General features: G+C 42.4%; 1 protein-coding gene across 1 annotated transcript in view; it reads left to right on the top strand.

Moving 5' to 3' along the window:
• The window catches only part of GABBR2 (gamma-aminobutyric acid type B receptor subunit 2), a 506,706-nt gene extending 480,430 nt beyond the window's left edge, over window positions 1-26,276 (top strand). The window contains exons 16-19 of the mRNA XM_059815457.1: window positions 4,442-4,624; window positions 7,361-7,490; window positions 18,735-18,852; window positions 26,111-26,276. Of these exons, the coding sequence (XP_059671440.1) occupies window positions 4,442-4,624; window positions 7,361-7,490; window positions 18,735-18,852; window positions 26,111-26,276 (597 nt within the window). The remainder of the gene's footprint in view (window positions 1-4,441; window positions 4,625-7,360; window positions 7,491-18,734; window positions 18,853-26,110) is intronic.
• The last annotated feature ends 612 nt before the right edge of the window (window positions 26,277-26,888 follow it).

Raw genomic sequence — 26,888 nt, 5'->3', positions numbered from 1 at the left:
CAAATGCTTAGCTATTTTTGCATTAAAAATGGTCATTGTATAAGGTACAAAAAAAGAGGTTGAAGCAGGAGCTGGAATGCAGCACTTGCAATGCCCATGTGGGTGCTTTCACAGCTGGAGAGTTCTTCTTGCACTTGTATATTTTGCCCTACATTTCTTCTTGACATGCTGTGCCACAGTTACAGCAAGCACTCTCTCCTGCAACCTGCTCCAGCACAGGTTTCACAATAGCCTGTCTGGACCCCACAGAAGATTAGATCCCACACCACCCACTTTGCACATCTAGGTAAGATGGCAGTGTGAGACAAGCACCAAATCTCTCCCCTTAACAAGTATGTAGTCAATTAGTGCAATTTTGGCAATGTAGGAAGATTGCTGCTGAAATACTGAAGCCTGTGGCTCATCAAGTGCAGGAGATGATAATGACTTGGAAGATTGATTTTTTTCATTTATTAAACTGTGACCAGACAGATGCAAGCAATAACATGGTTTTGGGCCAGGTCAGTACCTCTACTTCTCTGCTATACAGAGTAAACCACATTCTTTTTAACTAATCTTCAGCAGTCTCCTGGGCCAACAGTGCTGGAATTCAATTTTGCCCCACAGCCCTTTTATGAATCTGAATAAGAAACTATTCAACAATGTAGGCAAACCAGGGAACGAAACATGACATTTTTCCCTTACTTCTTGTCAGCTCTGCTAATCTTATTTACTTATAACATGGCAATTACTATACTTCTCCAGTTAAATGTCCACCTCATCCACTGCCATTTCGTTCAGTACCAAATGCCTGGAAAAGCATGAGGAAAATCCAAGAGTAGAGTAAGATAGATCAGGGAAAAAATGTTCATCACTCTCTCCATTTAAAGGTATCCTCAAATACGAATGTTGATATCCATTGCATTGCATCCTTCTTACAGTAACTGTAGACATTCTTGTTATCCAATCAAAAAATAGCCAAACATATGAAAAACTATTATAGATTTCTGGGTTCAAGGATATCTTGTAGAAGTGATCTGCAGAATTCAAACATACATTATGTACACTTTTCCTGTTTGAAGTTAACTGCTATGTCTAATTATCTTTTTAAGGGACAACTTGTCTATAGTATTTTTCAGCATACTCATCACTTCTTTAAAAGAAGCAATCCTAATATGTATTTTCTCTTCATGAAGTAATTTTCCCATGTTTATCAAACGTCTATGTCCTTCTGTTTTTTCTGGTTCACCCCTTTTGAGATAGAACACTGTGCTCACTTCTAGTCAACCACCATTGTTGGCTGCAATGGCATTAACACATTCATTCTGATCCAGTTTCCCGCAGAGCAGCAAAGCAAAATCAGTTCTAGGGGGCCAGGATTAAAACAGTAATTTTCTGTGTTGGTAGCTTTTTTTGTCTATTTGGCATTGACTCTTTGTAGATATTCAGCATTGAGTCTTTGTCAAAATTGAAACTGCACAGATGTGAGGCAGCAAGGCACAAGTTCCACTGACATTATGGCCAGAAAAAAAGAAAAAAGCTCATCTAACCTCATCCCTTGTACAGTGTGAGCCAACAACATTGCCCATGGACTTTTCCATCTAATCCACACCATGTGAATGAATTCATTAGAGCCTTTGTCCTTGTGGCAAAACATCCAGTCTTTAGCTAGAAACTCCCAGATGAAGATGAGTCAGTTGATGGATGGCTATACTTCTATCTTATATTCAGTTTGAACTTAGACCATATCAAATTGCAGAGCTTTTCTCTTGTAACACTTTTGCCTGCTAATTTAAGAAGCCTTGTAATTACCGTTCTTCACCTTTAACTTCATTTTAATGCAGTTTTTGGTCTGGGAGTTAGATACACTAGTCATCACAACCAGCCTAATTAGAATCAAAGAAATGGGGGGAGGAGAGGGAGAGGGCTCTAGGAAGACTGAGCTACAACAGGTTACTCAGGGCCTTGAGCATCTGGGTTTTGATTATCTCCAGGGGTGAATACTCCCCAACCTCTTTGAGCATCTATACCAGTTTTTTATCATGCTCACAGCAGAAAAAGTTTTTTTCTGATGTTTAAATGAAATTTCCTGGTTTTCAGTTTGTGCCTCCCTTCCTTTCATTGGGCACCACTGAGAAGAGCCAGGCTCCATCCTCTTTACTCTCTCCCATCATGTATTTATACACGTGAATAATGTCCCCCCCCCAATCTCTTCCATCTCATGGCTAAACAATCATCAGCCTCTGCTTGTATCATAAAGGCTCCCATCCTTTTTAACATTTTTGTGGCCGTTCACTGGGCTTTCTTCAGTACGCCCATGTCTCTCTTGTACTGGGTAGCCCAAACCTGGACACAACACTCCGGATGTGCTCTCACCAGGGCTGAGTAGAAAGGAAGGATCACCTGCATTGGCTCAGAGTACTGCTGGCTCATGTTCCACTTGGTGTCCACCACCATCCCCGGTGCCTTCACTGAAAAGCTGCTTTCCAGCCAAACACTCCTCAGCTTGTTTGGGTGGGTGTTTGGGGTTTCTTTCTCCCCAAGGGCAAGACTTGGTATTTCCCTTTGCTCAGCTTCGGGAGATTCCTGTTGGCCCAACTCTCCCGTCTCTTGTCTTGAATGGCAATGCAATAATTTGGTGTATCAAACCCTCCTCCTTTTTGAGAATCATCTGCAAACTTGCTGAGGGTGTGCTCTGTCCCACCACCCAGGTTACTAATAAAGATGTTAAACAGTATTGGTCCTAGTGTGAACCCCCGAGGTACAACACTAGTGACTGGCTGACACAATCCTTTGAGCCTGGCAGTTTGACTGTGAGGATGTTATGGGAGACAGAGTTGAAATCTCTGCTTAAGTCAAAAAAAATAACTCTCTTCCCTCACCTACCAGCCCAGACATCTCACTGAAGAAAGCTATCACGTTGGTCAGGCAGAATTGTCCCTTCATAAATCAACGATAACTGCTTCTAATCACCTTCTCGCTCTTAAAATGTTTGGAAATGGTTCCCAGGAGGATTTCCTGCAGCACCTTCCATGGACTGAGATGAAGGTGAGCAAGCAGTATTTCCCCAGATCCTCCTTCTCACCTCTCTTGAACACAGTTGTGGCATTTCCTTTCTCCCAGTCCTCAGGAACCTCTCCCAATCAACATCACCTTCCAAAGGTAATTGAGAGTGGCCTCACAATGACATCATCAGGTTGCATGAACTTGCGTTCAATTTTTTTAGGAGTCTTAGGGGTCTGGGATTTCTAAAGGCAAGTGTTAACCAGTAAAGACTAAGGTGAAGAAGGCATTGTGTACCTCAGCCTTCTCCATCTCCTTTATCACCTGAAAAAGGAAATTTATTGTCTTCAAGCATCATCCCGATCTGCAGACTTGGTTTATAAATACATGCCAGGGCGCAAGTGCTTCAGTGTCCAATCAGTCAGATCTCTCTCTATCTGAAGTTAGGTCCTTGCTTCATGCCACTGCAGCTGCAGAACAGTTTCATACTCTGAAGAACAAAAGGAACCGATTCCGAAATGGGGCTATACCACAAAATCTGTCTGTGCTGTACTTACAAAATGATTGCCCTTTCTCTCTTTTCAGACAACTCAACATCTTTGGATTTATGATGCTATACCTATGCTCTCAGGGCAGGCAGCTCCTTCAGCTTTGCCTGTATACAAATGTATATGTATGCTGCTTGGCAAGTAATCATAAATTCTGTTTTCTCTAAAGTAATCTGAGAAGCTCTCTCCCCCTTGACAAACAGCTAGTAACTTTCTCTCCTCATGTTGAGGTGATATTTTCACGTTGTCACTGAGTGTTAAATCTTACTTCTATTTGCTTAAATTAAGTATGTTTAAGGTTAACCTTTTTTTAAGTGGCTTCTTTAATTTATTTGAACAGATTTGGTTTATTTTGGGTCACTAAAACCTAATTAAGTTTCTGTTATCTCCAGAGTGCAATCTCCGATGAGTTCTTTCTGTTAATACTCCTGCTTCATGCCTCTCTCTGCTTGAGTGTTATTTGTAACAGTAGGAAAGGAGAAATTCCAGATGAAACTGCACTTGGGAAGAGAAGGGCTTGGTGTTTTTTTTTTTTCTTAAAGAAGGAATATATCCTTTGAAAGTATAAAGATATGAATAAAGGAGAAAAATATGTTTGATGAAATATTAAAATAGATTTTAACATAATTAAAATCCAGTTAAATAAATGACGCATAAATAATAAATGTGTTTTTTCTAATTCTTTTGAACACTTCCCTTTGCAAAATCATTTTGGTTCCTCCTATTCTGTAAAGTTATTCAGAAATCATCTCAAGTACTGCACATGGCAAGCAGAGCTCACTTTCCAGAATTTTGTACCTGAAAGTCAGGAAGGAGCTCTTGGTTTGCCTTTCAATATTTTGAGATACAAAAGAAATAGCTGCAAAAATAAAACCAAGGACAGGATTTCTTAAGGCTTTTAAATGTTTCAGCTCATCACACTGAGGACAAATCCAGATGCAGCCACACAGAACAGACGATTTCAGTTCACTCAAAATCAAAAGAAAGAAGATTCAAAAACATCAACATCAGTCACCAGCGTCAATCAGGCCAGCACATCTCGACTAGAAGGACTGCAGTCAGAGAACCACCGCTTGAGAATGAAAATTACAGAGGTATTGTTTATTGTATATACTGCCTAGGCATTTTTTACATATATTTTTTGTTGCAATTCTGTAATCTGCTCAAATGTTGACTACTTTTTAGAGAAAAAGCTAGCTTTCCCCATAGCAAAATACTGAAATAATAGGAAACAGATGATTTATATCAATAGCTAATTAATAGAGCAAATACTTAGCAGGTGTGATAAAATGAAAATGTATCTTAACAAATTAAGATGAAACCTCCCCTATTTATTTGTAACAGGCAAATTACCCTGCTGCTTCACATGGACTTGCTGAGCACCATAGAGCAATAGCTCTAGAAAGACAACCTTTACATGCAAGCGTAACAGAGACCCACAGCCCCAGGGGCATTTAAGACCTATCTTTGTTCCTATTTATGGCTGTTATTTCTCAACCTCTCTGAGAGTTCACTCAAAAACTTGCTAGACAGACTTTTACATCTGCCATGAAACAGAATTACATATTTTCTTAAGGTAGAAAAGACCTTTACGATCATGTAGGCTGACCCTTTTTTCACAAAGGCCGTGAAGCTTCTTCAGTCTCTACCAAGAGAAAGGCTAAGTACATGGAGTGCATGAATTCCATTAGAGCTATAACATGTATATTTTTAATTATGTCCATCCTTGCTCAAGAGACCTCAAATGATGAAAAATCAGCCTTGAAGACAGCCCATTTAGTGAGACAAGATAACCATAACTGATCTATACCTCACAAAAAATTAACCTGTTCTTGCCTAGTTTGTGAAGTATTCTTATACCTTCAAGAAAACGTATTTTATTGCAACCATTACTTCTTCATCCAGATCTTAACTAATGGCAATTGCCTAAGTAACCAAAAGGTGTTTACTCAGACTACCAGACTCCAAAAGCAAAAGTTATCTCTGCCCTGCTAAAGAAATTTAGTTCAACTTTGCCAGGTCCCTTTCATGTAAGAGCCTTGCAACTTTTAATGAAGGCTCAACTGGCTACTGGCTATTTTAGTTTCTTTATCCCACTATATGTTTTTCTACTAAGCCTCCTAACTCACAAGACCTCAGCCTGTGCCTTGCAAGCCTTGCTCTCTACAATTACCTGAAAGGGGGTTGCAGAGAGGTGGGTGTTGGTCTCTTCTCCCAAGTGATGAGCAACGGGACAAGAGGAAATGGCCTCAAGTTGTGGCAGAGGAGGTTTAGGCTGGATAGGAAAAATTTCTTTACTGAGAGAGTGTTGAAACACTGGAATAAGCTGCCCAGGGAAGTGGTGGAGTCACCATCACTGGAGGTGTTCAAGGAACGTGTGGACGAGGCATTGTGGGACATGGCTTAGTGGGCATGGTGGTGTTGGTTGATGGTTGGACTTGATGATCTTACAGGTCTTTTCCAACCTTAGTGATTCTGTGATTCTGTGATTCTGACCATGATCACAGGTAAGGTTGGTCAGGGCAATTGAGCCATATTAGTGCACATAGGGCCCTGCTGATCTTTTTAGACTTTGCTTAAATAGATTAAATCAAATACCAAGAACCAGTAGGTTCAAATAAGAGTTTCATTGTCAAGGGCGTTTGGAGCATGCCCTACCATAGCTAGCGCCTACATCTCTGGCTTATCTACCTTTAGTTGCTATGTCCCAGTTCTATAAGGAAACAATGTAAATCTAAATTCATCACTTTTAAAATTCAGTTAAGTCAGTAGTGAGTGGGACATACTCTGGACACCGCATCCTGGACAACTGTTCACAGAGAGCATCCCAGATCACCTTAAGATGCTTGTATCTGGTTATTTTCTACTGGGTCTGTAGCTGATTTAATACAAGTTAGCCTCTGGGAAGAGCACCCTGTGTTCAGCTCAGTGCTAAAAGCTAGGGGTGCACCAACCCAGCACTGTTGGGTTGCTGTGGCTCTTCCAGTCAGAAAACATCTATGCCTCTCTCCCTCTCCCTCTAGTCTTAAAGGATGCTTTTCGGGAGAGAGAGGACTGGGATTTTTGTTTCTTCCCCCTGCTCTTATTTCCATTTTTTTTTCTCTTGGAAACTTATGCTTGCAGCAGCTGTTTAGTGGTAGCTGTCAGATTACACAGTTTAAGACACAAAAAATATAAAACACGGGGGTCATTTTCAAATCACAAAAGCGTGGAGTGTTCTCAGCTCCAAAACTAAAAACTGTGAGTTGGATTTTCTTCAAAAAGAAAACAGAGACACAAACAGAAAGGTCTAACAGGTGTCTGCCTCTCTAAGAAAGGTAAAAGGAGTAAAAATAATCTTTAGGAAAACACAACATTCACAGTGGAGTTGACTGCAGTCACTCACATGGCTGGACATGCCCCTGATGCCATAGTTCACTTATATTCTCCTGTATGTTCAGTAATTTGATTGACTCAACAAAGTGGTTATAGCTATGTATACCACATTTGTACGCATGAATAATAAATAGTTGAGTTTTCAGACTGGGCTTTCTAATGCCCATTTCTTTCTCATTCAGCAGTACATCTGAACTGCTTAAACTGCCAACTACTAAAGCTTATTCTTCTTGTATGCCCTGTGTGCAATATCACAGCTGAACGCGGTTTGTTACTTGTAGCATGATTTTTAGAGGTAGTGTTGCAGTGCTATAAGAAAATTGTATTTGTCACAGTGTGGCAATTGCATTACCACCTGCCTTCTAGTCTGATTATAGAAAGCTATGCAGTTACTGCAGATACCTGAAGCAACGACTCTTGAATTTTTAGGGATTCATACTCTTTCTGTTTTGCAGCTGGACAAAGACTTGGAAGAGGTCACAATGCAGCTTCAGGACACTCCTGAGAAAACAACATACATTAAGCAGAACCACTATCAGGATCTTAATGACATTCTTAGTATACGGAACTTTACAGACAGCAAAGGTGAGAGTTAGTAAAATCCATTAGTAGCTTAACCCACCAAGATTTTGAATAGCAATCATCTCATTGGATTGGTTCCAGAGCACTTGGATCTTGGTAAGCTACAGCTTTAAATATTTTGCTTGCATTACAGAAAGCATGCAGATTCACATAATAAGCTATATGGTACCCACTGAGTAGTTATTTCTCTGTACATATGGCTTCTATTGTATGCCATATGTGTACAATACATATGGTAAAGTGGGAAACTTTTTTAAAATCATACTTGGGTTCAGACGTCAAGTTTTCTGTGCTGCATGGAGGGAGGAAAGACAGAGTGTTTCAGATCTTGTGAGAGTTAATTGCGCCAGCCTTCAGCCGTAGGAAGCCCGGTTTAATACGTGCTCGTCTGAGTAGGACGTTCAAAACCTGCTTTTGGACACTGCTATCAAGCATGTAGAAGAGAAGCACATAAATATTTCAGTGCTGATTTGGTCTCTAAATGTAGAATTGAAGGCACTCATGTATGAAAATCCTTCCCTAGGAACTGATAGAAAAGGATTTCATGACGACTGTAATATTCCTAAGTTGTTTCTACTCTGTCTTTTGCATTGCTCCCTGAAGAAATATATGCAAAAGAATTGCTTCCATTAAAGCTATTTCACTTTTGGGATGCAATAAGATCTGGTGCATAGTGCAATAAAGCGGAAGCCAGGACACACAGATTCCATTTCTGACTCTAGAATGGATCTACTTTGTGACTTTTGGCGAATGACTTTGTACAGCTGAATATTACTATAGTACATGAAAAACTAGTTGTCCCCTGTTGGGAAGTTGTAGACTTGCATGGTTGTTGCAATGCTGGGCTCAGGTTACCTATTGATGTGACAGCGTAAGCTTGTTGAAGTGGAACAGAAGCTACTCCTGTAAATATAGTTGTTAAGGAATAATTTTACAACAACAGCAACAGTTCATATATGCTTTTAAAGTATATTGAAATTTTGGTTGGATGGGGTTACTTTTTCATGTGCCTTTTGTTTTAGCCTGGGTATACACTCGGTTGTGTAACTTGTAGTGAAAAAAAAGGAAGAGCTCCATAGAATTCCCAGTGTCCTTTTTAAAATTAAAAAACAGAAGAGGGGAAAGGAGGAAAAGGGAAACGTAAATAGCTGCTGGAGGCGTGTGATTATTGGGCTGAGATCAGCAGCAAGAACTAACATCAGTGAGTGGGATGAGGCAGTTTTACCAAGTATTTGAAAGGAACACATAGAATGTTCCACTCATGTCAGATGCTGCAGGAAAATGATAAATCATGAATAATATTTCAAGCACAAAAGATACATTACATTGTTCCAAATGCCCATCTGAGTTTGGGCATGAGAAATAAAAATGATCCTCAAGGGATACACTGGGTATAAATTTAGGACGGGATGCTTCTCACAGAAGGTTGCACTCCATTAGCAGTAGGATGCTGTCAAAGAAATCAAGGAGAAAATATAACCTTTCTGCACTTACTTGTGGCTATATCTACAAAAGACATCAATGCCTAACTGCTGCTTTATGCGCCAGCATCCAAGATTTTTTGTGTTCCTAAGTTTCCCCCAGTACAGTTCCCTAACTTCTACTTTTCTGCTGTGGGGTACATATTTAAAATCACCTGTATGTACTGAGCCTTAATGTGCTGAGTAGCTTGGAACTATGTACTGTTGGGATTTACAGGGTAGATATTCTTCTGCATACTGAAGTTGCTGGACACAGTTTTCTGAATGGACCTACCACATAAAGCTCTGCACAAAAGAGGGGGGAAGGAAAAGAAGGATGTTTTCCCTTGGCCATCTTTATACTGAATAGGTCAGAACGCCCATTCAACTGCGAATGAGGAAGACCTGGATCCCAATTTGCAGCAGGTGTTTGAAGCTTGGTCCCGCACTTGGTGGTGAATGCCCCAAGCATGAGTGTTATGGAGCATCCCGCTCCTGACCCGAGTGACACCAAATATTCATAATTCCAGGCTCTGAGCCACGATGTTCAACAACCCTTGGTAGCCTTTTTCTGTCCCTCCATTTCCATTTCTTCTGCCTCTTGTTTTCTGTCTATCCCTGTTTCCCTCTCCCTTAGCTACATGTCTGATTCTCCTCTGTATTTCCCTCACTGCATCCATTCCCAATAGTCAACCTATGTGCTTAATTTAAATTTGCCATTCCAATCAAAATAACAAGGCTTTGGAGAATTCATGCTGCTGAGTCACTGCTGCTTCTGTGCAGATGCAAACAGACATCATTTAAATGGTACTTAAAAAAATTCTGGTCCTTACGGCTACAGGAAAGCTAACTCTGACTGACATAACTATGCTTTCTGTAGCTATGTATTTCATGTAACTTTCTGTAAATGAAAGTACAGAACCTTGAAATGCTGTGTCCCTGATGGTACTTGAGCGAAGCTTTGGAACTGTAAATAATTTATTAGCATGACCTAGAAGTGACCATGTCTCTCACCTCCACTGTGCAACTGGGGAAGCCAGTCCAATGTTGTTTTTAGGGTGATGACAAGGTTTATGCCTACCTTGGACCTTGTAAAAAATGTGAGCTGAGAGAGAGGGAGTAGGACAATGAAGAGAGATGCTAGAAATAACAGCTGACTTGGAGCTAAAAATCATAGCTGATCATTTGCCGCATTTGCATTGTGGACATGACTGAATCCTATGTCAATCTTCTTTATAAAATACCTTGCTGTTCTGGTGGAGTTCACATAGAGAATGCAATGTTGTGTATCCCCATTGCTATTGCTTACGGAAATTCAGGGCACTGCACTTCAGAGAACAAATAATAACACAGGACTTACTTATGCAATGACTCTCGAACAAGTCCTAATCAAACCTCAGTTCAGTAGTACACTTCAGTAGGCTTCTGAACTGTAAAAATTGTCCAGAGTTAAAATTCCTAACTCCTATAGCTAAGTGCTAAAGGAGGTGATCTGATTCTTCCCTTCCTTCCCCTCCACCCTCATTTACATAAAATATGGATTTAGGATAAAAAAGTTAAATTACTTCAGCCAAAATAGATAGACCCAGCTGCGCACTCCCATAACTGCCTGACCTCAGGCAAAGTTTCATAACTTTGGAGTTCCTGTTTAGTTATGAACAGCAACAGCTCCTGGTGTAGCCCAGGAGCTCTTTGCTGGCATGGGGACTCCTTCTTTATAGCACATTTCAATTCAGTACATCTCATTTAAAGAGAGGTTTTAGCCGAGACACTCATCTCTTGTTCACAAATGTGTGGTGTCCCCGAGACCTCTACAGCAATTGGCTATGTAAGAAAAGCAATTAGGAAATGTGGTTTGTAGTTTATGGTTTGATTGCCTTTTTTTAATGCAGGCTTTTGTCTGCACTGCCAGATAGCTTTGTGTGGTCAAGCAGTTCTCAATGCTCACCATGGACCGAAGCTCTGGGACCTCAAATGGTTTCTCCGGTTGAATTTAAAAGGGCATCCCCTTAACTTCATTTGATACATCCCTCAGATGATTTTGAGTCACTATGTCTGCTAGCAACCTCGGCTCTGCACAGCACAATGTTAGCTTCTCCCCTGGCTTGCTGATTGCAGGATCTGGTCACCTTGCTGGAGAAGCAGAGCTGCATTACAGCCTGGGTTTGAGGCAGGGACGGGCTGTGGGTGAGACCCACGCTTGGCTCGGGTAGCTCCTGTAACTGGCAGAGCCGTTCAGCAAAGAGAGCCAAGCTTGGAGTCACGGCTGAGTTTTCCAGGCTGACATTTGGAAAAAGGAGGACAAATGCCTGTAACTGTGATGCTGTGTAAAGAGGAAGGTAGTGCTGAACAGCTCCAGGGAAGAAATGCCCTGGCACGGGCACAAACCAGAGCTTCCCAAAAGGGCTCCCTGCACCCAGGTAGACGGTGTGCCAGAAACAGGAGAGACTTCGTGAAGGTAGAAGTTATTTCTAATGTGCAAGTTCCTGCAGAGATAAAAGTTACTAAGGAGAAAAATACAGAGGGAAGATACTGTGTGGTTTGGGGAGGTTGGATAATTTTGCTACACTTGGAATCTTACTGTCTTACTCTATTTGACTTCTGTTTGACGTTCTATTACATGAAATTATTTCTACATGAATGGTTCATAGACTGCAAGAGTTTCATATAAAGCCAAGCTCCAAAGAAATCCTGAAGGAGAATTTCCATTTATTTCTACCTTTGCCAGTACATTTCAGAGTAGTGCATTAGGGAAATTAATGAATGACAACCATCCTATGGAAAGTACATAAGAAGCAAGAGACAGCCTTGCAATAGTCCCCACTTATGAACAAACCCTTTTTGCAAGTTCTCTCTCTGCAGGCACCCTTGTTTGCTCAGAAAACCTTTTCTGTTTTGAGCCAGAAAACAGTCTTTACTCATTGCTGTAAATGGACTGGGAGCATTCGTTTGCATGTCAGATATGCCTACATACTGTCAGTTGTCACCCCACTCCAACGTTTCTTAGAGTTAGTTTTTGCCCATGTAAAAGCAGCTCAAAGAAAAACACATTTCAAAGGCATGTTGCTCGTAAATGCAAAGCAAAACAGAATTCAGCTGTAATAGAGGGAGGAAATATTACTTCTATGAAGTTAGTCTGATTCAAGCATTAAGCTTGAGATTGAAACCACAGATTCAAAGGAAAGGCTTTCAGAAATAAGTCCTTTAAAGGAACACTGTTTTAAAGAAAGGATGTAGTTCATTACATCCCTGTATATAGAGATATATAGAGACAGGTATACAAGTTTCTCTGAAGCCTAGCAAATGGATTCCAATCCTGAAATTGGAGCTTGTTTCTATTTCAACAGGGAGACCAAACTACCAGAAGTTCAGTGCCTGTGCTTCCTTGCACAGAAATTAATCTGTACTAAAGGGAGTTTTTTCTGATTTAAAGTAGTATAAATCAGAGGAGATTCTTGCTGGCTTTTCTTTTTAAAAAATCTTCCTTTCAGAACATAACTATTAGAAGTTACAATTTAGACTGCCTGGTGCTGTGCGCTTAGTTCAGGAGAACTAAAAACCTGGCTGGATGGCCGGGCCAAAAGGCTCATGGTGAATGGAGGTAAATCCAGCTGGCGGCCGGTCACAAGTGGTGTTCCCCAGGGCTCGGCACTGGGGCCGATCTTGTTTGATATCTTTATCAGTGATCTGGATGAGGGGATCGAGTGCACCCTCAGCACGTTGGCAGACGACACCAAATGGGGCGGGTGTGTTGATCTGCTTGAGGGTAGGAAGACTCTTCAGAGGGATCTGGACAGGCTGGATTGATGGGCCGAGGCCAACTGTAAGCGGTTCAACAGGGCCAAGTGATGAGTCCTACACTTTGGTCACAACAACCCCATGCAATGCTACAGGCTTGGGGATGTCCCCATGTGCCGTAAGAAGAGCCGGCGGGGAAGACGACTGGCCTGGCTGAACGGGGAGCTTTTGCTGGGACTCAGGAAAAAAAGGAGAGTTTATCACCTTTGGAAGAAGGGGCAGGCAACTGAAGAAGAGTACAAGGATCTCGTTAGGTCATGCAGAGAGGGAATTAGGAAGGCAAAAGCCCAGTTAGAGATCAATCTGGCCACGGTCATAAGGGATAACAAAAAATGTTTTTACAAATACATTAACAACAAAAAGAGAGCCAAGGAGAGTCTCCATCCTTTACTGGATGCGGGAGGGAATATCGTCATGAAGGATGAGGAGAAGGCTGAGGTACTTAATGCCTTCTTTGCCTCAGTCTTTAATAGCCAGACCAGGTATCCTCAGGGTATTCAGCTCCCTGAGCTGAAAGACAAAGATGGAGTGCAAAATAAACTCCCCGTGATCCAGGAGGAAGCAGTTAATGACCTGCTATGCCACCTGGACACTCACAAGTCTATGGGGCCTGATGGCATCCACCCAAGGGTGCTGAGGGAGCTGGCAGAGGAGCTTGCCAAGCCGCTCTCCATCATTTATCAACAGTCCTGGTTAACAGGGGAAGTCCTGGACTACTGGAGGCTTGCCAACGTGACGCCCACCTACAAGAAGGGCTGGAAGGAGGATCCGGGGAACTACAGGCCTGTCAGCCTGACCTCGGTGCCGGGGAAGGTTATGGAGAGGTTCATCTTGAGGGCACTCACGGGGCATGTGCAGAACAACCAAGGGATCAGGCCCAGCCAGCACGGGTTCATGAGAGGCAGGTCCTGCTTGACCAACCTGATCAGTGACAGGTGCACTCTTTGCTGGGTAAAAAACTGGCTGGACTGCCAAGCTCAGAGAGTCGTGGTGAATGGAGCGAAATCCAGTTGGCGGCCGGTCACAAGCAGAGTCCCCCAGGGCTCAGTTTTGGGGCCAGTCTTGTTTAATATATTTATCGATCTGGATGAGGGGATTGAGTGCTCCCTCAGCAAGTTTGCAGACAACATCAAGTTGGGCGGGAGTGTTGATCTGCTGGAGGGTAGGAAGGCTCTTCAGAGGGATCTGGACAGGCTGGATGGATGGGCCGAGGCCAATTGTATGAGGTTCAACAAGGCCAAGTGCAGAGTCCTACACTTGGGTCACAACAACCCCATGCAAAGCTACAAGCTTGGGGATGAGTGGCTGGAAAGCTCCCCTGCAGAAAAGGACCTGGGGGTGTTGATTGACAGCCGGCTGAATATGAGCCAGCAGTGTGCCCAGGTGGCCAAGAAGGCCAACGGCATCCTGGCCTGTATCAGAAATAGTGTGGCCAGCAGGAGTAGGGAGGTGATCGTGCCCCTGTACTCGGCACTGGTGAGGCCACACATCGAATCCTGTGTTCAGTTTTGGGCCCCTCACTACAAGAAGGACATTGAGGTGCTGGAGTGTGTCCAGAGAAGGGCGACAAAGCTGGTGAGGGGTCTGGAGCACAAGTCTTATGAGGAGCGGTTGAGGGAGCTGGGGTTGTTTAGTCTGGAGAAGAGGAGGCTGAGGGGAGACCTTATCGCTCTCTACAACTACCTGAAAGGAGGTTGCAGAGAGGTGGGTATTGGTCTCTTCTCCCAAGTGACAAGTGATAAGACAAGAGGAAATGGCCTCAAGTTGCACCAGGGGAGGTTTAGATTGGATACGGGGAAAAATTTCTTCACTGAAAGGGTTGTCAAGCATTGGAACAGGCTGCCCAGGGAGGTGCTTGAGTCACCATCCCTGGAGGTACTTAAAAGACATGTGGATGAGGCGCCTGGAGACATGGTTTAGTGGTGGACTTGGCAGTGTTAGGTCAACAGTTGGAATTGATGATCTTAAAGGTCTTTTCCAACCTAAATGATTCTATGGTTCTATGAACTTTTTCTGATATATCCAGCAGACGATGTGATAATTTTAATTTTTCCTTTCATTTTACTTTTTTTTCATCCTATTCACATGAAAAGCAGAAACTGGCTAGTCATGTGTCACAGTTCAAACAACAAAACTGTGAAAAATTACAGTAGATATTAAAAGTCTACCTCTATCTTTAAAGTTTCCAGAGTTCTTTAGTAAATCAGCAAGGTTATCTCTACCAGCTCTTATAAGTCATTATTATACCACACTTGCTTCTTTGTGGAGCATAAAATATGCTTTCTAGCAAAGAGAAAACAACAGTGGAATTGAAAGATGTGGGGTGAAGAGCAGTTCTGCCGTCTAGTTGTAAGCCATCGGAGGAATATTGCCACTAAAGCGTAATGATGAAGATGTTCAATAAAGCCGCAGTGTACAAACATCAACAAGACTAGCTTCTAGTTAAAGAAATACAGTTTCTAAAATCTTGGAAGAAATTGCAGCAGCAGCAGTCATCCGGTGCTTTCTGCCTGCAGCTGAACAGGAGTCGTTAAAATGCACGATGCGTTTAAGCCAGCCCAGGTAATTTTGACAGCACCAGGCTGCGGAGTGATTACACGTACAGCAGGTCTGAAGTGAACGTCACCCCTGGCAGAGGGAGAGGCGAGCAGCTGGGAGCAGTGACCTCCTCGCTGAGCCTCTCCGCACCCAGCATAGGCTGTGCTCTTGCATCTCAGACCTTTGTAATTGGAAGCCGTTTCTCTGCTGCAGGTAGGCAAAGGTCTTGAGCTAAAGCCTTCTGGCTCTTGCTGACAACTGGGCAGCGGGTTTTGTTTTCTAATGAACCCATCAGTGAGTGGCATGCAAGGCCCTTGAGATCTCTGTCTTTTTTCCCCGACGGTTTTCTGAATGGAGAGTGCTCAGGCATCACTTATCCAGACTTCTGAGTTCCGGTTTGAGGTCTACGAAGGTGGAAATTACTTAGAAAGTGCTTCTGGCTAATGTAAATTCAATTTTTAAGGTAGTTAGATCATCCCAGTGCAACTTACTCAGTAGCATCTGCAGTGGCAGACATTACCCTGAGAATGAAGGGCATTTTTCAAGTGTCATACTTAATGGATAGAGGAAGAAAAGATCAGAAGTGCTACAAGCAGTGCTACACCTTCCAGGGGAAACTGGGAACTCAAACATTTACTGTTGCCCCTAATTTATTTTCTTTCCGTTGTTCACGTATATGAAATCAATTTCGTCCATCCTTAAGTTTTTTAAGTGCATATGGTAATAGCGTTTTTTCTTTAAGCTCCAGCTGCTGGAAGCATATGACTAAGTGAGAATCTTGCTCTTCATTATTTAAATGAAAGGTAAATGAAAAAAATAAAAGAAAAGAGAAAGATTTTCTAGTTTCCATAGCTGCAGAATAAAAATCTAACAACTCCTCTCCCAAAAGGCTTAACAAATAAGAATTACCCAACTTTTTTGCATTTTGAAAGAAGCAACTTTTTTGTATTTTGAAAGAAGCAAAGGAAAATGAAAAAAATCTCAAGACTGCGGCAGCTTTATGTGGATTTTGTCTGTATTTTATACATATACATTAAAATTTCTATACGGTAACCTTGTATACAGAAATTTATACAATTTATTAACGGAGAGTCATCTGCAAGAGTGGTAGAAAAGGGTCTATTAAGAATAACACACAATGATATATGGGCAGTTGGTGTTGAGGGGTGAGTAGGCAGAGAATATATGCTTTCTGCTCTACTTTAAATTAAATCCCCCACCTTTTTGACAGGGACCACCTCCTTCTCTCCCTCTCTCTCTCTCACAGCACAACTGAAAGCACAAGAAACCCCTTTAGGGGCGTACAGCACAGATTAATATATGAAATCACATACTCCCAAAGCCCAACAGATGCATATTCCAGTCATTTGATGAAGAATTGTATCTTCAGTGGCTTTGTGAAAGGTTAAATTGCTTATCTTGGCCAAAGGAGTTGGAACCCTAAAATAGTTAAATAATAGACCTTTTCCATTCCTAATTACAAGGATTACTCAAATTTTAACTTTGGTCTATATCATAAAGTCAGCAGTTTTCATTGTCAGGTTAGATCAGCTCAGGAATGAACATTGGTTTTAATCATGGAAGTAAAAAGTGTTCTTTTCTACATGTCTGTTTATAGACATCACAAGGCTTTTATGCAAATGTCAAGCTCAATATACACAGAAATGTAATATATGGAAAATAAAAACTGAACTCTTGTGACAGCAAATGCCACACCAGCAAACTTCATGCTGCCCTGCAATGATAGACTTCATAGCTTATCTTAGCCACTGTCAGATTTGACTCTTTGCTGTCGTCCCTTCACATCTAAACCATCACTGAATCCTGTCATGTTTTACTTTTAAGCACTCATCTTGCTACAACTGAATTCCTTAGCTCTCTTTTACTGACATTTTCTTGCCCCAACTGAAGCAGCTTCATGTGTGCTGGTTGTCTCCTTTCTCACCTAGACCCTTCTCTTCCATGCAACAAAAGTGAAAAATCTTCTCTCCTTCTCTTCTGAGCTACAGAGATCCCCATGTCTGCACATTTTTGCATCCTCACCTATTCACTTCTTTCCAGGTTGCTTGTTAGACTTTTCACAGCAGAAAGTGAATGATACAAAATAATGCCAGGGATGAGCGTGCTGAGAGGGCAATTATACATGTTGGAGTTTGCCCTCAAAACATTCCTGTTTCTGCTTCCGGCTTCTTTCCTCACTCTTTGTTTCTGCTCCTTGTTTTGTCCCACCAGTGCTCATCGATAACGTATATATTCTTAGTATGCTGGGACCTGAGCGTTGTTTGGGGCTTCTGTGCATTAGTAGAACAGAAAAGCAGCTTAATCCCTCAATACGCACTGGGTTTTTCATGCTATTTGCATTTTATCTTCACTATTTTTCTGCTTTTCCCCCTCATACCCATTTTTACACTCAAATCCTCCAGTGTCCTTTTCAAGAATTTACCTTCGAGTCCTCTTCCATGCTGCCTTAACGCCTGCAGCAATCACTGTTTCTCTGTGTGTGTGGCAAACAGCTGCCGGTGATGGATTTGGAGCTGCTCTGTAATTATTTATGAAAACTGTGCACTGTCCTCGTTACTCAGATGTTTTCCATGTGACTTTATTTGGCTTAACACAGTAGGAGACTTTGGAAAAGCAGGCAGGAACAGAAAGGATCCCCAGCGAAGACAGCCTTCTTAAAATGGCTGTGTTCACCCGTGTTTCTCGGGGGTCCGATGCCACAGGCTTCAGCACAGCTAGCCAGGGACTCACGAGACTCCTGGGAGAATCAAGTGAAGCTACCTATGGGGAAAATTATGATCTTCTATGTCATCACTATGCAGAAAAGAGAGCGTCAAGAGAAAGCTTAATGAAATCATTAGCTGTCCTTCCTGCAGACAGCCTATGGACCAGTGCAACTGGTATGAAATACATGTCTGTGCTAAGTGGTAGCAGATAGTTAAATGACAGCACTTAATTGCTTATGTGATTGCAAGAGTAGCAAGGTTTTATACATCAATGAGATTATAGTTTTTCTAGGAAAAAACTTAAATCAGAGGGGTTTTTTCATATGAAAATGAAACAATTTTTGAGTGCAAGATAGTATGATGGTGCAGTTACATTAATTTTTTTACACAGCCTAAGACTAGGTGAGAGACCATGATAGGGCTACATAGAGGTGGGCAACAAGGTTTGGCTTGTGGGGTTTTTTTAAAGGTGGGGGGGAAGCAAAAGAAGGACAAAAGAGGTTTTGTCCCTTTTCCGTTTCTTCATGGCAGTGCCTATGAAGGAGCACAGCATCGAAAGCATAAGAGTAACAAAGACTCACAGGGAAACCTGAGACCGTATTGCAGTACAGGCAGAAAGAGTTTACTTTGTGGCATTAAGCACATCTGGGAAATTTTAAAATGAAATTATTTAAAAATGGTCACTTGGTCACAGTAAAGTAAAATTGAATATGTTGTCCATCCAGATGGTGAGAAAGCCATTTTGAAAAATCATCTTGATCAAAATCCACCAGCACAATGGGGCTCATCAGACCCTTCCAGAACAAGCAAAGATCCTATAGAAGACATTAACTCTCCAGAACAGTAAGTATACACCATTACATACTGGTAAGAAAGAGGTACCCCTTGCTCTCTGAGGTATGCATGTGCTTGGGCGCACACACTTTCTACTGTTCTAGCCATAAATTCCATCCTGGACACCAGCTGCCTTGCTGATAAGATGTTAAATTAAATTATTACATTTCACCAAAACCCATATTTCTCTTTCATGCATTTTCATGGGAAGACCTTCACTGTAAACCCTTTCAGCAACCCCCAGCTACAGAGAGAGCCTGGACCATCAGCAACAGAAGATGTGAATGGCAACTCCTGAAGCACCAGTGGGCAGCAATGTTGCACTTTGATGCCTCCCTGCCACCAGCTCACGGTCCCCATCAAATTTAGAGGATATCAGGGGCACTAGATGCTAAGGTGCCCCAAAGGCAAACTAACATACTTCTTTTCTCTTGTCAGAAACATCCATAACATGATGTCTAAAGTTTCTGTGGAGAGTTACAGAACAAGCTGTGCCCAGCCACCAATGTATACTAAGGAGAGAAGAGGATGTACATATGTGCACACTCATCACCATTGTCAAAAGTCCAAGTCCTGCCACCTACCAGCCAGAGGGGTTCATGGTGTACATAGCCATTTTGTTCTCTTTCAATCTTAAGCTAGCTGAGAAATAAAAACAGTCTAAGGGCTTTTCGACGTTGCCATAGCAGCTGGACCTGAGTTTTGGCATAGGAGAGCCTGCACCAAATACTTTCCCTTAGAAACAGTGCTGCGGCTAGAAGGAGGGGATTGCACAACGCACTTGCTAGATTCATGGAGGGTAAAGAGCCTTATGGTATCAGCTTTTCTCTCCAGGAACCTATACAATAAATTCACGTACTACCCTCTACCAGCTCGTCAGGGCCTGCCATGGGCCAGAGCTCAGGGAAGCGCCACGCTCGTTTGTCCCTGGATCAGCTGTTTCCCCACGGCAGCCTAGTTGCATGGGCACCACTTCATCAGGATCTGAGCTAATAGCTGTCAGACTCCCATTTTGTACACAGGCAACTTAAGAGCTTATTTAAAAACAGAATAAATTAAACAAATTACAAGACTGTCATGTGTTATATCAGTGACAGCAAACCTGACTTCAGACAGCAGTTACTGCCTTGCGCTACCTGGTGCAGGAAAACACATGGATTTCTAACTCTGTCCTTGCGCTCAAAAAAAACCCCATTCCAAACCTGCATAGGAGCTAATCAACACACATGCACATGTATGCACCAAAAAAGCCCATGGTAGTTGAAATATCTGGTTATTTCACAAAAGCAGGGCTCTCGCTGAGAAAGCTCTCATGACTTTACGGGGTCAGCAGAGTGCTTTAATGCATAGCTATTAGAGGTCTGTCTTTTTCCAGCACCATTTGTCAGAAATAATGTAGTGTGAATGCAGCCTCATCCGCACGTGGTCCCCTTACATTAAGTGAGCTGCTAAGAAAAACACATACACTCAGAGAATTCGGTTTTCCCAATACAGATTTAATACAGAAAAAAAACGTAAAACATTTGGTGATGACAGAACCTCCTCTAGGCTAGCAGTAACTGATGAGAAGACTGAGACTTCCTGAAGGTCTCAAAGAGCAGGTCAGTACAAATCTGAACAGTCACTGACATTTATGGAAAGCAATTAATGAAGTCCTGCTAAATCAAAACAGTGTCGTTCAGCACTTGTACAGCTGTGACTGTGCCAGGTCCAAGGGTCAATGTCTTCCCTGAGGATGTGTTGGCTGGTTTGGGTACCAGATCCACACCACCCAGGCACTGTGGACCTGCCAGAGAGGAGAAGTGCAGCCGTCTTCAGGACTAGGGTTTTGTGATTCCCTCTCTTTGACAAGAGACTGCCTTTTTCCAATTTGTGCTCTTTAAGAATATCATTCCACATGCATGAGCTTTTTTTCAACTTGTCTGGCAGCACTTCTGGCCTTCCATGGTTATTAAATATATAATTTTTGTCAAAAAAAAAAAAAAGAGCTAAAGACAAGCTGTAGTTTGTGCCTTTTCTTTCTCATTTCACTGCATACATAAGGCATCTGATAGAGAGGTAGTCACACAGTCTGCTGAACCCATTTCTTATTCAGGAACACAAACTTCAAGGAAGTTACTCTGAAAAAGATTTCCTCTTTGACACAAACCTATGAAAGGAGGACGTTAAGATAATAATTTGCCTGCAGAAATGTTAACTCTTGAGTGGTTATAGCAAAAAGAAGCATTCCAGCTTCCTGTTATTGACAGCACTCAGGAGAGCTGACATCTTCCAGTATGAAAGTTCTTGTAGAGTGCAGAAAAGAATTTGATTTGGGATTTTTTCATTCTTTCTTACCACTAGTTCTACATTTGACTAACTGCAAGTGTGTTCCTTTATTCTACAGTTGTGTCCAAAGTGAAGGCACAGCAGGCTCAGTAGCACAGGAAGTTGTTTCAAATTTGTTGATGGGATGATCTTTATATTATCTCAATCAGAATGTGAAAAACATTGTTTTGTGCTTGGCTCAGATTTAGAACCCTGCACCTGAGGAAAATGTAATCTGTATGGCAGCCTTAGAGCTTGAATATAGATGATTCACAGTTCCCTTTGCCTCTTACTCCCTTTCCTGCTGGGCAGGACCAGGTAGGTTATCCATAGTGTCACGTAAAATTTGCCATACCCGGTCAGACCATCAGACACAAGGAGCAAAAAGTGGGTGTTGGATGCTTTCTCTCCTGTTCACATTGGCTACATAGTGTAAATTAACACTTCCTATAGTAGGCAAAGTGCTGGTGCACAGGTTTAAGCCCTGCACTTTGATTTTCCATGGTGCTTATTAGCGTACTCCCTAGCAGAGCTGTATCAGCTTATGCTCGGCTGGCTAATGCTCAGGCACAATCTGGTATTCAGAAACCCTGTTTGGAGGGAACTTAGCTGTGTGGATGGAAGCTGCACCACGCCAGTTCACCCCAAGTCCAGAGAGCAGCCTGAATCAGTTTAGAATAGATATAATTAATAGTTCATTTCCCAGTAGCCCAGGGTGTCTCTCATGCAAAGTCAACTCTTTCCTCCTGGGCAGTCCTGCTTGCTTATCTAAAGATCATATCAGTCAGCTTATCTGCACGATGGCCACAAGAATACATTCAATGGGCTATCCTCCATGACCCTTAAAGACATTCTTCTGTGCACCTTCATTCCTGCATGTTGTCCCATCTCATCAGTGAGCTACACTCCATGAATTAGGTTTTTTCACCATTAAAATTTATACTGTTCTCATTTTAACAGCAACAATATGTAACAGTCTTCCAGATCTCTGAGTAAAGGTGATGATAGATTTCTGCAGGACCCCAGCAAAACCTGCCATTTTGATAGACTATTTCCTATATGTGGTGATTTTTGTAACCTTCAAAGCAGCTAATCACTGTGTAACCCTTATAACAGAAGCCACCTTGATTATTTTTGAGTTAAATCTCTGCTTTTAGCAGCATTTAAAAGACAGTCAAATACCTTGCTGGAACCAGCTATGTCAATTTTAGTAACCAAAAATTCTCATCAAAAAAAGTTGGTTATGACTGGATTATTGCATTACAGCCATACGCCTCAGCATGAACATGCCTCTGTTATTCAGTTTCTTCACTGACAGTGGTTCATATTAGTCTATCATCTAAAATCCTAGTCAAATCTGTTGTTAAAATAAGGTGGATTTAGAATGGAAAATAAGGTGGATTTAGAATGGAAAATAAGGTGGATTTAGAATGGTTAGTTTACTTGCTAGTACATCATCTTGCTTTATTGTAGTCTTTTAGAACTTCTCCAGCTTCCCAGCAGTTGCTAAAAATCAACATTAATGGGCTGAATAATTGGCTGAAATGATCCCTGAATGCTTAGACACAGTTTACACACTCCCACAGATCTTCAGATGTTTGACGGCAGCAGCAGTTTCAGTCCCACCTCTTCCCAATGGATCTCCTCAGTGGTTTTCTATAGCAGAACCAAAATATTTTTCAAATGCTTTTGTCCCCATTGTGCATGCCCATGGGCATTGCATTGTGTTCCTATGTGCACTGACACTGGAAGTCAAGCTTTTACTTGATTTTTTTTATCCCTAATAAATGGCATTTCTGTACAGAGCTGGGGATATATGCCCTGTTCTAACACAGTACCCTAATGAGTGGCTGCTCTGCATGTGGCAGCACCTTTCCTTTCCATCTCCTTCAGCGGTTGTCTATGACTGTGATTCTAAACCCACTAATACTAACCATTCCCTCCCCAACATGCTTGACCATATATATGCTTTGACATAACTATATTGTATGGAGAACTCGAAACAAATTCATAGAATCATAGAATCATAGAATCAATCATAGAATCATAGAATGGTTTGGGTTGGAAGGGACCTTTAAAGGTGATCCAGTCCGACCCCCCGCAATGAGCAGGGACATCTTCAACAAGATCAGGTGGCTCAGAGCCCCGTCCAACCTGACCTTGATTGTTTCCAGGGATGGGGCATCTACCACCTCTCTGGGCAACCTGTGCCAGTGTTTCACCAACCTCATCATAGAAAATGTCTTCCTTATACCTAATCTGAATCTACCCTCCTTTAGTTTAAAACCCCTGGTCCTATTCCTACAGCCCTACTAAAAAGTTTGTTCCCATCTTTCTTACAAGTCGCTTTAAGTACTGAAAGGCCACAATAAGGTCTCCCTGGAGCCTTCTCTTCTCCAGGCTGAACAACCCCAACTCTCTCAGCCCTTCTTCATAGGAGAGGCGTTCCATCCCTCTGATCACTTTTCTGGCCCTCCTCTGGACCCGCTCCAACAGGTCCATGTTGTTCTCGTGCTGAGGACTCCAGAGCTGGATGCAGTACTCCAGGTGGGGTCTCACCAGAGCAGAGTAGAGGGGCAGAATCACTTCCCTCACCTGCTGGCCATGCTTCTTTCTATGCAGCCCAGGATTCGGTTGGCTTCCTGGGCTGTGAGCGCACATTGCTGGCTCGTGTCCAGCTTTTCATCCACCAGTACCCCCAAGTCCTTCTTGGCAGGGCTGCTCTCAATCCCTTCATCCCCCAGCCTGTAGTGATACCAGAGGTTGTCCCAAAAGCATGGACAAAATGTGGCAGGGGTGGGGGAAGGGAAAAACCCCTGATATTGGAGAAAAAAAAAACTACATAGAGATTTACTTTCGCTTAAGGAGAAAACAGCAGTTTTGTTTGTATTTTGTTACTTTTTCTGTTTTGTTTTGGTTTGGTTTTCCCTCTAAGACTTTTGCGTAAACTCTTAATTGTGTGCGAGTCTCCAGGCTACAGTCCTCCTCTCCAGTTCCAGGAACCAAGTTTCCAAGTGAAAGTGAACTTTAAGTACAGTTAAAGCAAAATTTGCCACCCACTGCAGCTACTGTTGGCATAGCCAAATAAACATGCTTTGTCCATGGTATGGCTAACACTTAAATGGGTGAAAAAAAATCCCATTCACTTGATTATGCAACTGGATTCTCTTGGAATAGCTTCAAAAAGCTCTTTAATGAGAAGTCTGTAACAGTTGAACAAAGTAAGCATTTCCACTGGTGGGAAAGTAAGCGCGGGCAATTCTGCGTTTGACCCTGCAACGAGAGACAGAATGGCAATCCGCAGCGCCAGGCTCATAAGGATTCAGCACATGGAAGCAGCGAGCCATGCCACCTCTGCACTCCTTGGGAATGAGGCATGATTTCATTGATAGCAGCAGAAAGAGCTGGGCACAGTAGCAAAATAACAATGAATGGATTTTGTTTAGTCCCAGGAATGCATTGCCAGCACTACAATGATCAACACTGGGGATTAATATCGTATCAACATTTTAAAGGGAGTTGGCGGGGGGAAGAGAAAGAGTTTCCCAGCTAGGCAGACTGTATAAACCGCATCTCTATATAAAAAAGCCTTAGTCTGTAGTGAAGAAATTAAAGAGAAGCAGCATTACATTTCTTTCTGTTTGAATTTGAAAGCTATACTGCTTGGTCCCCAAGCAGTGCAATGGATGCCTTGGTAGCTGTCTCCGCTTCCTAACACAAAGCAAAAAAGAAATGAAATGTCGTTTGAATCAGAAAGGCTGTCCAAAGGCAAGCTTTCAAACACACACTTCTTATAAAGGCCTGTCTATACACAGTCATCATATCAGATAACAGGGAAATATAAAATTCTATTGTACTGATACAATGCTTTGTCTGGGCATTTTTCTCCTGGAATCAAAAAGCTGGTCTTCAGTTCAGCTCTCTCACTTTGACACCTGTCTTCTCTTAAAAAAGCCCCTCCGTGTTTCAAGAGCGAATGTCTCCAAATGCAGAAGCAATCCTGGTACGATAACATCTTAATCACTGAAAACCTCAACTGGATTTTGATTTTATGTAAGATGCCAGTATATCCACAGCATGGGGGTAGCAGCACCCATGTACCATGGCACCATCTTCTCCACAGAGAGGGGTAGTTGGGCTATCTGTGAGCACAGTTTAGTGTCCCTTTAAAAAAACCAAACAAACAAAACAAAATAAATGCCCACCAGTTATGATGATGTCAACCTGCTTGGAAAATTGCATACAGGATGTTGGGTTCCTAAATACTGAATTTTGGTGTAGGTGGTAGGTTAGACTGCTTTTAGAATACCAACTCCTCAGTCCCACAGCACTGGCTGTGGGAACTCGACAGCATTCAGCACCTCAAAAGCACAGACCTAAACTGCAAAGAGGAACTACCTGGAAAAAGCCATCAGTCCTAATTCCCTCCCTCCCTCCATGCACCTGTGTTTGCTTTAGCTGGAGTTGCAAAAATGCCACCCTTAATTCTAACATCCTTTGTGTTAAGTGATGCATGGCTTAACATTCAGCCTGTGACCTCGTGCATGTCTATGCAGTTAGCCAGGGCTCTGCATGCAATAGATCACTTCGCAAGGGGCGGGGGGTTGCTAAGCCATATGCCCTCATTGCAAACTTAAGGTTTTCCCTTTTTCTGATATCAGCAGTCTAACAATTAACCTGAAAGTGCCTTCAGAAGGGATTTCAGAAGGCTGTGGGATGCTGAGAACGCACCCTTAGATTCTTTTGTCATGTCTAGCCTGTCGGAAAAATTCCCCAAGGGGAAATAACACCTCGGTGGCATAACTCAACAGCAGCTAGTGGGATGCTCTTGGCATTAACCCTCTCTATCACAGCAGCAGGCACAGAAAATACCCTTGCAGCAACCTGCAAACATATCAAGCATGTAGTGTATGACATTTTCCTCTTGGCTAACGCTCCTCTCTCTCTCTCTCTCTCACAGCATACAGCGTCGGCTGTCTTTGCAGCTGCCCATTCTTCATCATGCCTATTTGCCATCCATAGGAGGAGTTGACGCTAGCTGTGCCAGTCCGTGCGTAAGCCCCAGTGCCAGTCCTCGGCACAGACACGTGCCGCCCTCCTTCCGAGTAATGGTTTCAGGGCTGTAGGAAAGGGAGATCAGTGCTTCCTGAACTGCTTTTAAGTACTCAATGACTGGACTAAACATCTGACCTAGAACTCTGCTACAAACATACAACATTGGCTCTTACTGCAGAGGAACTACCACTGAGGCCGTCATCACAGGAGTGCCCGTGTAACTCATGTGGGAAGGCAAAGGAGAAGGAGACAAGGAGTTTGATCTGTAGCCTTATTCATGGAGTTTTTATTTCTTCACATAGAAGTCACTGAAAAACGTTTCTTCCCAAATTTCTACTAGCAACAAGGAGGCTGGGAAATACGGATCTTGCAAAAAAGACACTAGGAAAAAAAAAAAAAACCACTCAAATGTCACTGAGCTTTATGTGGCTGCTGAGAACATGCAATTCTATACTGTATCCATGTAAGGAAAATACAATGATTGAGCTATACCATATTTATTGAAATAGATACACTCATTTTTACAGGAGTTGTGTTAAATTGCTGGAAACATTCTGCACTGGTTAGTCTTGCTTGTTTTCATTTCAGGGACGATGTTCGATAGGAAAGAAGGATTCTGAGAAATGATTCCTCGGGTGTCATTGAGACTCTGCAGTGCTGTGAGCAGGGTCACCTCTAACTTA

The sequence above is a fragment of the Gavia stellata genome, chromosome 3 (genome assembly GCF_030936135.1).
Source record: "Gavia stellata isolate bGavSte3 chromosome 3, bGavSte3.hap2, whole genome shotgun sequence".
Lineage (NCBI taxonomy): Eukaryota > Metazoa > Chordata > Aves > Gaviiformes > Gaviidae > Gavia > Gavia stellata.
The sequence above is the reverse complement of the archived record's forward strand: the minus strand, read 5'-3'. Positions and strand labels throughout refer to the sequence as shown.